Below are 12,757 nucleotides of genomic sequence, written 5' to 3' on the forward strand. Positions count from 1 at the left end.
TGGGAGGAGGAACGAACTCCACACCCGTGGAGGCTTGGTGTATGGGAGCTGCCACTGAGCCAGGTACCCAGAGACTTTGGAGTGAGCTTTTGCTGCAACAAAAAACTCTGGATCATTTTGCAAATCTCCCGTGAGGTGCCAATATGTTGCAGTGCCTTCCAGGCTCTGACTGTGATGTGATTCATCCCAGATAAAGCATGAACATGCTCAAGCTGGCGAGCAGCTGGGAAAACGGGTCGATGGAACCGACCTTGAGAAACACAAGAAGGTGGTATCTGGTGAGGTACCAAGTCAAAGCCCTGCATGGAGACCAGGTAAGGAAGGGCCTGGAGGAAACCAATGTGCACAGGCCCAGGCTGGGGATGCAGGAAGAGGGCAGGGGGACCGGGCTCCCCGCAGGTTGCCACAGCAGCTCTCATAAGCTCTGCACTCCGGTAACAGTGCAATGGTGTGAAATGATAACGACGGCTTTCGGTGCTAAATCTGAGCTTCCATGGTCAGAATCTAGGGCAAATGAGGAATGTGGGACAGTGGGGTTCACAGAAAACAAGTGTGTTAACAGACCAGAGATGATAAAAGGGTTGAGTTTCTTCCGTCTCTAAAATCTGATTGGAATGTCTGAAACTCCATGCGAGTGTTTGGTTTTCATTCCCATTCCCTTTGCTCAGGTCCCTGACAGTGAATGTTTTGGGGGTAACTCTTCCTCTGGAGGTGCTGTTTGCTGGTTGTCCTAAAGTTACTCTACGGAAGAATGAAACTACACCATGACAAATTCCTCGTCGGAAACTGATTCACAGGGACCCAATCATGGCTCAGAATGCAAGACAGACAAACTAAAAGGTGGGTCTTTGTGATCATCCCATTTAACCTTCTCTGTTAGAGACGAGAAAACTGAGTCACCAAATGGATTAAGAGACTTTCTAAAGTCCCACGGTTGATGAGGACAGATCCAGGAATTTCTGCCTCTAAGAATCAAAAAAAACATGGGATAAATCCAGATGAATCTGTTCTCATATATGAGGAAAAGGAAGACAACCTTTAAAATGCTAGGTAACTGGGTTTCGGCATTACCTTCCAAGGCTGGTTTAAACATTAGCAACGCGTCGTACCAGGTGGTTATTACACCATCACTTGAGATACTGGGATGTGACTTTTCTAGTCTAAATACAACATCAAATGGGCAAGATTTTACGAGTCTGACACTCTGTTGCTAGACCGCAGTACTCTTCCACGCTCACAGTGGGGGCAGAAATTGGCACGTCTGCTAGGGATAACTCCTGGGAAACAGCTTCCCAAACTTTAAATTCATCTGCCCTTTGAATCAACGAGTCCACTGCTAAGATTCTGCCCTGCAGTGCGCTCACAAAAGCATGGATCATGAACGCTCACTGAAGCAGAGTTGAGAGCCAATTTTGGATGCAAATGCAAGAGAGACCGAACTTCAAGAGAGCATCACTTAGAAGAGCAAAATAGTGACAACAATTACCAAAAAGAGACTGATCAAATTACAGCATAAGCACATGATGGAGTATCACACAGCAGCTAAAAGCAATGAGGTCAATCTATATGTGCTAATAAGAAAAGACCTCCTGTATCAAGAGGAAAAAATCCAAGTACGTAACAGTAGGTAGGTGGGTTTACTAGAATACACAACCTTTTTCTGGAAGAACACACAAGATATGGTTAATGGTATTTATCTCCCAAGAGAAGGACTCGGGTTGGAGGGGACTTTCACTTTTTATTTTATACCTTCCTGTTCAGTACGAAGATTCAAACCATATGCATGTATTACCGTTCATTCTCTAAACCCCTCTAAAGATTACTCTACACCATCTAAGAGATTATTACATTTTTTAACTTTGGAGTTAGAAAGATGTTAAGATAACTGCAAAAAAAATTGGGCCCTGTTTTGTTTGTTTGTTTTGTTTTTAATGTAACTCAAAATAATGAATCCAGTGAAAGCAAGGCAAGGGTTCATTTGAAATATACTGAATTTGAAATCCGGCTTGAAGAAGCAGAAATAAATCTCCCTCTTCTTGACTTTCATAACTTCTCAGTCCGAAACACCAGACATTCTATTAAACAAACCGTAGTCTGTTCCTTCAGATGGCAAGAAATCTTCCACGGTGTTCAGAGAATGAAGGCAGTCTTGGCGAGGAGTACCCAGCCCCCTCCACACGCTGCTCCCAGCCACGTGACTGTCTTCTTCCCTCCCCCTCCTCCCCCTCCCTCCAGGACCACTGCACAGACCACCTCCTCTGCCCGGTCTGACCCTTCTCCCACCTTCTCCCTGGTCTTTCTTGAGACCTCAGCTCAGTGACCTCTTTCTTGGGGACTCCAAATATCCCCCACCTAACTGGCCTTATGTGCCTTTTTGGAGTACCACATACTTTTTAGTACCACATGCCACTATTTCAAGTTTACAGTGAGGTTTATCTTTCTTTGGTTCCATCTGTCTTCTGCCCTCAAACTGAAAGTTCTACAAAGACAGTGGCGACACCTGTTTGTGCTCGGCATTAGATGCCCAGTACCTAAGAAAGCGGGGCACTGCACAGATACATGAGCAAATGAACGCAGCTGGGACTTCCCTCGGAAGCCCAGAGATCAAGTTAAAGAAAGCGACCACCCTGTGTCGCTCTGGCTCAAACCCTCTCACGCCCTCCTCACCACTGACTCTGAGCCCCTCTGCAACCTCCTCTTCCCACCACTGGCTTCCAGCCACACTCGAGTCCCTACTGATCCTTGAACCCCCCAGGCACCATCCCACCGCCTTTGCACGTAGTAGAAAGGACTTCCCCTGACATCTGCACAGCTTGCTACTTTACTTTGCTCAGGTCTTGAATCAAATGGTCTAACAACTTTAGAGGGGTCTCTGCTGACCACCCAGTCTGAAACAGTCCACACTGTCAACTCCTGATCCCTCCCTCTGCTTTACTGCCCAGTACTGCACTCATAACAACCTGACATTATGTTAAATATTAAACATAATTATCCTTTCATGGTCTGTTTCTCCTACCTAGAAGTCCATGAGGGCAGGTATTTTGTTTTATTTGATGCTACATCCTTAACCCCAAGGGCACTGCAGGCCCTCAATAAACGTTTGTGCACAGACATATGGATACCAACATCTGCACAGAGAGAGAAAAGCAAAAAGGAAAAACCAGAGAAGGGTTAAAGCCTGCTCCTTTGAAATCCTAAAAACTTACAAGCATAACAACCTCTTAGTTGCGTTCACGGGGCGTTAACCACATTTTATTTTTCTTAATAAATGAGCTAGTGAGTAAACATTCTCAAACCTCTGACTAATAAAGCAGATGACATCGACAATGAACTATAAACAAACTATAAATGGGCTTGCTTGTCCGTTCATTCATAAAATAAACAAAGTGAATAGGACTTAAAAATAAAGAAAACATTATTCCAAGAGTAATAAACTTGACGCACTGTACTAAAACCTCCCCGTGTTTATCCCGGCATGTGTATTTGACAATTAAAAAAAACAGTCAAGCGCTTGCTTACCCATTCTCCTAAAATGCGTGACACGGCTTCATTGGCTCTTGTCATATTCCTACAGGCCAGGATCACGTGCGCACCATGGAGGGCAAAAGACTTGGCGGTTTCAAACCCTATGGTTTAAAGGAAAGTCAACATTAGAAAACACAAATGCAAAGCACTGGGTCATGCTGAATAGCCTGCACTGAGCACCACACGCATGGCCCTGGTGGTTCTCAACCAGATGCGGCTTTGCCCCCTAGAAGATACCTACAAATACCCAGAGACACTTTCAGCGGCCACAGCTGGGGGCTGCTGGTATCTAGCAGGTAAAGGCAGGAGATGCAACAAAATACCCTACAACGCACAAGACAGCCCTCACAACAAAGAATCACCCAGCCCAGATGCCAACCATGCTGCAGCTGAGAAAACCTGATCCCGGAACACAAAGATTTCAAAGGTGAGGGCTAGGCCACAGGAGAGCTCCAGGCAGAGCCGGCATTTCAGCATGGCTTACTAATGACCAGATCCTGTGTTAAATATAAAGAATAAGGATCTACAGAAATGCAGACGTGGTCACTGCCCTCAAAGAATTGAGGGTCTAGTAAGAGAAAGCAAACCTGGAAAGTAAAACCAACAACATCCGGTAAGTTTCTCACAATGTGCTCTGCACTGTCTGAAATGTTTCAAGCGCTCCTGCTTCCAGCAACAGCACGAGCCTTCCTAGACCCACCCTCACACTGAGAACAATGAGAAAAGCTGGACAGAACAACACACACACACATACACACATCTCTTTGAAGGCATCATGATGAGGGACGCTCTGATTGAGAATTCTGGGGGCCAACATCTGGAAAACTTGAAAGGCCAAAAGAGGGGAGCGAGCACTCAGTGCTTTTACACCCAGTGAAAAATATCCTTTAAAAGTAAAGGCAAACAAAATTTTCAAACAAACAAAAGCTGAGAGACTATATCACAAGCAGATCGACACAACACTAGCAGAAAGCCTAAAGGATGCTCTCTAGATAGGAGGAAAATGACCCCAGATAGAAATCTGGAGATGCAGAAAGTAACAGAGTAACGTTAAGGGTAAACATATGAAAAAATCCAAGTGGTAATAGTAATAGTTTCTGAGTTTCAGAACACCTAGTGAGAATTACTATATCGGTAATAGTGACACGTAATCTAGGAGGTAAGTAAGTACTGGGGATTACAGTATCCTAAGACCCTTGCATTGTCCAGGAAATGATAAAGTACTAATTTATATGAAACCTTAGTAAGTCAAAAATACAGGTTGTAGTCTCTACAATTACCACTGAGGGAACAGTAAAATAATACAAATTAAACAAGTTAAAGAGAGGGGAAACAATAATAAAAACAAGGAAGGACGAAAAAGGAATGTAAAATCAGTTATATAAATATAAAGCCAATAATAAAGTGGTATATTTAATCCCCAAAATACCTTTAATTGCAGTAAATATAAACAGACTAAAAACTGCAATCAAAAGACAAAGATCGTCAGACACGCTTTTTCGTAACGGGTTTGCCGCCAGGACACAGGTGTCGTGAAAACCACCACTAAATCTAAGCCAAAATGGGAAAGGAGAAGACTCACATCAACATCATGGTCATCGGATACGTAGATTCGGGCAAGTCTACCACCACTGGCCATCTGATCTACAAATGTGGTGGCATCGACAAGAGAACCATCAAAAAGTTTGAGAAGGAGGCTGCCGAGATGGGAAAGGGCTCCTTCAAGTATGCCTGGGTCTTGGACAAGCTGAAGGCAGAACATGAGCACGGTATCACCACTGATATCTCCCTGTGGAAATTCGAGACCAGCAAGTACTACGTGACCATCATCGACGCCCCAGGACACAGAGACTTTATCAAAAACATGATTACAGGCACATCTCAGGCTGACTGTGCTGTCCTGATGGTGGCCGCTGGTGTTGGTGAATTTGAAGCAAGTATCTCCAAGAATGGGCAGCCCTGTGAGCATGCCCTTCTGGCTTACACTCTGGGTATGAAACAACTAATTTTTGGCGTTAACAAAATGGATTGCACTGAGCCACCCACAGCCAGAAGAGATACAAGGAAATTGTTAAGGAAGCCAGCACCTACATTAAGAAAATTGGCTACAACCCTTACATCGTAGCATTTGTGCCAATTTCTGGCTGGAATGGTGACAACATGCTGGAGCCAAGTGCTAACATGCCTTGGTTCAAGGGATGGAAAGTCACCCGTAAAGATGGCAATGCCAGTGGAACCACACTGCTTGAGGCTCTGGATTGCATCCTGCCACCAACTCGGCCAACTGACAAGCCCTTGCATCTGCCCCTCTAGGACGTCTACAAGATTGGTGGTATTGGTACTGTCCCTGTGGGTCGAGTGGAGACTGGTGTTCTCAAACCTGGCATGGCGGTCACCTTTGCTCCAGTCAACGTTACCCAGGGACAACGTGGGCTTCAACGTCAAGAACGTGTCTGTCAAGGATGTTCGTTGTGGCAATGTGGCTAGTGACACCAAAAATGATCCACCAATGGAAGCAGCTAGCTTCACCACTCAGGTGATTATCTTGAACCATCCAGACCAGATCAGTACTGGATATGCACCTGTGCTGGATTGTCACACAGCTCACATTGCTTGCAAGTTTGCTGAACTGAAGGAGAAGATTGACTGTCATTCCGGGAAAAAGCTGGAAGATGGCCCCAAGTTCTTGAAATCTGATGATGCTGCCATTGTTGACACAGTTCCTGGCAAGCCCATGTGTGTTGAGAGCTTCTCTGACTATCCTCCTCTGGACTGTTTTGCTGTCCGTGACATAAGACAGGTGGCTGCTGTGGGTGTCATCAAGGCAGTGGACAAGAAGGCAGCTGGAGATGGCAAGGGCACCAAATCTACCCAGAAAACTCAGAAGGCTAAATGAATATTACCCCCAATACCTGCCACCCCAGTCTTAATCAGTGGTGGGAGAACGGTCTCAGAACTGTTTGTCTCAATTGGCCATTTAAGTTTAATATTAAAAGACTGGTTAATGATAACAGTGCATCGTAAAACCTTCAGAAGGAAAGGAGAATGTTTTGTTGACGTTTTGTTTCTTTTGTGCGTGTGGCAGTTTTAAGTTATTAGTTTTTAAAATCAGTACTTTTTAATGGAAACAACTTGACCAAAAATCTGTCACAGAATTTTGAGACCCATTAAAACAAAGTTTAATGAGGAAAAAAAAAAAAAAGACAAAGATTGTCAGACTGGATAAAAAACATACATAAAACATACTCCTTACAAAACTGTGTATATTATGTTTTATATCCTTAAACATAAGGATAGAAAAATTAAAAGCAAAAGAATAGGAAAAGGTATATCATATAAATATGAATGAAAAGAAGTATTATAAAAGAAAAAGCTGAATATTTCATAATGGTAAGTTCTAACCTACCAGGAATACATGACAATTCTAAACTTACATACCCACACACACAGGGCAAAAGTTGACAGAATTAAGAGGAGAAATAGACAAATTCATTATCAGAGTGGAAGATTTTAATATCAGTGACATAATATTAGTCAATAAACAAGAAGTAATAGAAGATCTGAACAACATAACTGATAAACTGGAAATAACTGAATCTGTTAAACACTGAACACAGCAGCAAAATGTATGTTCATGTACTTAAAGACTATTTAAGAAAACTGAACATGTGCAGGGCCAAAAGTCAACAAATTTCAAAAGATTAAAATTATAAAGTATGCTCTTTGATCACAGTAGAATAAAATACAAATCAACATAAGATCAACATAAGGTCCTAGAAAATTCCTCTACCTGGAAACTAAGCAACAATTTCTTACTGAAAACCTACATATGAACCTACATATGAATTTCTTACTGAAATTCTACATATGAAAATTATGGAACATAGCTACAGCCATGGATAAAGGACAATCAATAGCCCTAAATACATATATTACAACAGAAAAAGAGCTCAGCATCCATTAAGTTAGAAAAATTTTAAAGCAGCTAATTACCTAAAGGAAGCATAAGGAAGGTAATAAAAATAAAAGAAGAAACTCAAAGATAAGACAAACAAAACACAGAGGGACAAAGAAGCCAAAAGTAATTTCCTTGAAAAAACAGTAATATTGACAAAGGGCTTGCAAGACAGAGAGAGAGAACACAAGTGAGCACTAGGGCACACTCTCAAGTGTACAAGTGAGCACACAAATGGCAGACATCAGAGGTGAATAAAAGGACATCGCTACAAGGAGCTTAGGAAGACATGATGAACATTACACCAATAAATTTAAGATATGTGAGAAAGACAAATTCCCAGAAAGAAATTACTTAAAAATTGCTATAAGAAGAGATAGAGCAACTGAAAAATTCTATATATTTAAAGAAAATCCTCAAAATGAAAACTCTGGATCCATATGTCTTGAATAGTAAAGTCTACTAAACATTTATGAAAATGCCAACCTTACATAAACTCTTCCACAAAATAGGAAAAGAAGAAAAATTCAACTATTATATAAGGCTTGAACTCATTAGTCATTACGGAAATGCAAATTAAAGGTATAATGAGATAATACTGCATACTTACTACTACAATGGCTAAAATTTTTTGGAATTAAAAAAAAAAACCAAAAACAATAACCAACAATGACCCCATCAAATGCTGGCAAGGATGCGGAGCAACTGGAACTCTTACACATTGCCGATGTGAAAAGACAAAGGAGGGGAGCGAAAGGGAAAGGAGGGAAGGGGAGAGGAGGAATCTAATTCCAGAGCCTGAACGTCCCACCACTGTTCCAAAGTGTGATGGCATCTTCTAAGCTACGTGGAAAATCACAGAGAGTACATTGCAACAACAAAGTAATCAACTTTACTAGAGAAGGCAGCAATTCAGCCAAAGCCTTGTCAAATGATCACAGATGATTGTATCCAAGATAATGTTAATGTATATAAACATATATACCTACTGAGGTGGCCATGTGAAAGAGTCAAGCAAAGGTTACTCATTCATATCACTTTCGTATATCTAATCTTGATGGAGGCCAGTCTATTTATATAAAGTAGTTCTCACAGCCAGCACAGCATAGGGAAAACTCAAGACTCAGAAGTTTGACACATTTGCGTTGATCCAGATCCAGCTATTTATAAAGCCATCAGCTCTAAGGCTGTGTGTATCTATAACCCATCAGAAACTCAGCTATCTTTTCTTAAAATGGGGAGTTAACAGTAAACATACACTAGGAGTCTAACATAACCATAGTAGGTGGGAAAAAGTGTTAGTTCCCATTCCTTTCCAAAATCCTTGGTGGGAAGTCCTGTGCCTCCTCTCTGACTTGTATGAACTAGCTAATACAGCACAGCCATTAGGACTGAAAAATTTAAAGTCTCTCCTAGATCTCCTCCCAACAGCAACGAAGAGCTAACTGGCTTTAACACCAACCAGAATTTAAAGAAATTAGCTACAAAATATACCATTCCATTTGTCTGTACTGGCTCTAGAACATACGTGAACTTTACTGTTTATGCCAAGTTCTATATCCCAAGATACTCTCTTACCATTATCTAAGAATAACCTGCTAGACTTGAATCTGATGTTAAAACAATACAAAAAAATTTCAAATCCGAAATACTGCACATCGAAATCTGTTCGCCTCCTCTTTCATGTATATACTAGAAGATGCCTAAAGCCTCATCATCAAGGCAAGAAACAATAATTTGAAATTTAGTCATTTTGTTCCACGATGCCAATTTCACCCCTGATCACCAGGGTGCAAAAGGTACCTAGACCATTTGGGGAAAGAGAGAGAGGTAAAATACCAGGTTTTGTAGCCCAGCTGCTCCAAACCTGTATGCGAGCAGGCGAGGGATGAAATCCTGCTGACTGATGTGCTACATCAATCAGGCTAATGAAATGCTGACAGCCATATGGAGGTCGCACAAAGTGGCCAAAAACGACTTCACTTGCAATCCAGGACTTCATACACCCTGATCTTGTTGAAAATGATAGACTCTGTGTCCCCAAGAAATTCCCAGGTCAGAGCAATCATCAGGAGTACTTTTCATCACATTTCCATCCAAGAGTATTAAAAAAAACACGCAGGGGAGTGGGGGAGGATGACGGACGCAGTGCTTCACCATTCATTAGCAACCGTATTTTTAATGGACTGAGGAAGCATCAGTACCACACAGGGCCAGGCAGGCTCCAGGCCTATATTTATCTAATTTACCAGGGTAACTGCAAACTGTTTAGAATCTGTGCCTTTTTTGTATCTGTGTCCCATGGGACTAACCCCCAGTAGGATTCAATAGATATCTACCAAAGAAATGAATGTCCTTGCAGGCTGCTAACAGGCTACAATTCTGGACTGTTTTAAAACAATCCAAGTTGTTTCAAACAATACTGATGGCCCTCTAACTTCCTTTTAAACAATGAGTAAATATTAAAATCCTGCAAAGATACCGCTCACTGCACTTCTGAATGACACGACCTAGAAATCTGTGGAGGAAAACCATGCCCTTCTATCAAAATTTATCTTCCCAAACAAACCTGTTAAGTCACGCTACCTCATTTGACAAGATAACCTATGGCAAAGGACTTTTTTTATTACCAAAAAGCACACATCTGAGGCTACGGCAGCAACAGGCTGCAGGCACAAGTCTGCACCCTCTTCTCCTGTAGGTAATTCCTGACTGTGGTTACCGTTAAACCATCTGTCCCTGTGTCGTGTAAAATTACTCTGAGTCGTACATTTATCTTCCTTTATCTCAGCCATGCGTTACACATTGCTAGTCTACTTTTAAAAGCTGCAACACACAACTCCATTTTCTTATCCTGTACAACTGCCTTTAGAGCAAAAAACAAAGCATGGATATTTCAAAAGATGACAGTTTAACAGGAAGGACAATAACACTTTTATAGTAAACCATATCTCTAGAGTGCGGTGTTCTATAAAAAAAAAAAAGTTTAATAATGCTACCTACTGCTAAAGTCCAGGAAAAGCCCATGAGAATAGCGTCCCTCACTCCCGTAATACCGAGGCTGATGACCAGTTTAATTAGCTAAATGTAGTAGTGCTGAGCCAACTCCGTGCAGCGCCAAAGTTTGTGCAAAATAATGAAGGCAATGGTTTACTAAATTTAATAACCTGATGCATCTTATAAAAAATTAACTTTATGACAATATTTAAATTGAACCAGCTTAACTGCATGGAGGTGGCAAGACGGCGTCGAGAGGAATGTTTAAAGCTAATAATATAAAGAAAAGGAAGGAAGACGTTTTAAAACGATGGGCAGCATCGGTACTCCAGCACTTGCTACGTCCAGTCCAATCGGGAAAATTAAGTGGCCATGGAGGCTTACTATCTCCCCAACTTGGGTTTCAAGCTTTGCACACAAACATTAAAGTACCAGAAAAGGGAAAACATACCGAAAAATACTAAATACCTGCTTATCTTACGCTATTTTTCATTCTCTAGAATAGAGGTTACAACTATGATCACAGGGTAAATCAACCTTTCAACTTGTTTCCTGGAGCCCACGTTTTGCCTCCCTCCCTCCCTTTCTTTTCTTCCTTTTTCTCTCTGTTCTTCCCTCTCTTTCATTCTTCTTTTCTCCCCTCCTTCCTAATATGAATTACTTGCCCACACTAAAAATCCAGGGCGATTATATATCCAAAGGTAGATGCTCAACTTCTCTGTAAAAGCTTCCAATCAGACCACACTGAGGCCCCAATCCCACTTGGTGAGACATGGGTTTAGGTTCTCCTGTTGGCCATGGTCACCACCTACGATGTTGACATCACCTACCAGGCCACTGCAGACATCTGATGTTCATCATATGGGGAAGATCCCTGCAGGAGACAACGGCTCAAGCCTCACCACAAAACCACCTCAGTCAGGACATTCACATGTCATCCACCCAACTGCAAAGAACACTTCACGCTGACCTGCCTGAGATCTTGTTGACGCCATGGCAAATCCCACTCTGTCAAGCAGGAGATCAGGATGCTAGCTATGCCTTGGAAGACCTGGCAATCGCGCTTGGCTCTACACAGAGAAATCCAACAGGGACCTGCAGAATTTGGATACGTGGTACAAGTGCCTTTAGTCACCTGCTCTGCATTTCCCAAACGTCACTGAGTGGTCGCAGGAACTCAGGACTGACAATTACAATGGGACCAAAGGAATAAAAAGCAACCAGCCAAGCAAAAAAAAGACTGGGTGCATGGCAAAGGACTGGCAAGAATTTGCACACAGAGTAGAAGTATGCTGCTGCTGCTGCTGCTGCTGCTGCTGCTGCTGCTGCTGCTGCTGCTGCTGCTGCTGCTGCTGCTGCTGCTGCTGCTGCTGCTGCTGCATCATCATCATCATCATCATCATCATCATCATCATCATCATCATCATCATCATATTATATCCATTTAAGATACCTCTGGGGGTCATGCAGAAGATGGACTGTCCAAAGATACTGAAACCTTGTGACCAGCCAGGAAGGATGAGGTACCTTCTTATACTGAGCAGCTAAGGGGAAAATGTGAAAACAACTGGGAAGCAAAAATCTACAAAGCGGGAGTCCAAGTTTGAGGAAGTATCCAAGGGATGCCTTCGGGGCCATGGGTGAGGCTGCTGATTGGTTTGCCCAGACAGGGAATACAGGGAGGAGTGGGTTTGCACCTGGTAGTGGATGGGGGTGGAGCAGGGGCCACACACAACGAGACTGTGTGGTAGGCTGGATGGATGCGGATGGAGCCCCAGGTTCCCCAGGCAGAGAGAACATCACGGTGGGAACCCCAGGCCCCACAGTTAGTGACAAAGCTCCCTCTGAAGCAGGAGCTAAGAACAAGGCCGTTTCTTTCTCCAGTGCTAGGAAGGTTCCTTCTGGTTTGAGTTTTTTAATTTTCTCCATATTGTGGATTTACTTGGGCAGTGTCCCCATTTACTGTAAATTATGGTTTTAATTATCATTTTTATTAAGATGCCCAAAGGAGCTGGGGCTTCCAACAACAGTAATTTCTAATGGTTGTTATTATTAATTTATAATTGTGAAGCACTGGAGACAAATGTTACTTGTAACTGCACACAATGAAAAGGCCACAGAGACGGTGATTCCTCCCCTCTGCACCATCCCCCCTCGGCCCCCAGAACAAACCATGAAAGCAATCTGGACAAACCAATCAAGTTGTGCAGTCTCCCAGTACAAGGCATCTCTCCCCATCCCTGGAGATCTGCCATCACGTACAGAGCAAGAAGGTGAGCT

At 42.6% G+C, this 12,757-nt stretch overlaps 1 protein-coding gene and 1 pseudogene across 5 annotated transcripts in view; one reads left to right on the forward strand and one right to left on the reverse strand.

Moving 5' to 3' along the window:
* Positions 1-12,757, reverse strand: part of WWOX (WW domain containing oxidoreductase) — a 901,973-nt gene that overhangs the window by 851,117 nt on the left and 38,099 nt on the right. For all 5 annotated transcript variants that reach the window (XM_031458014.2, XM_031458017.2, XM_064488936.1 and 2 more), the window contains exon 5: positions 3,520-3,626. In XM_031458014.2, the coding sequence (XP_031313874.1) occupies positions 3,520-3,626 (107 nt within the window). The remainder of the gene's footprint in view (positions 1-3,519; positions 3,627-12,757) is intronic.
* LOC116154819 (elongation factor 1-alpha 1-like) lies at positions 5,027-6,727 on the forward strand (annotated as a pseudogene).

Source organism: Camelus dromedarius, chromosome 9, assembly GCF_036321535.1.
Source record: "Camelus dromedarius isolate mCamDro1 chromosome 9, mCamDro1.pat, whole genome shotgun sequence".
NCBI lineage: Eukaryota > Metazoa > Chordata > Mammalia > Artiodactyla > Camelidae > Camelus > Camelus dromedarius.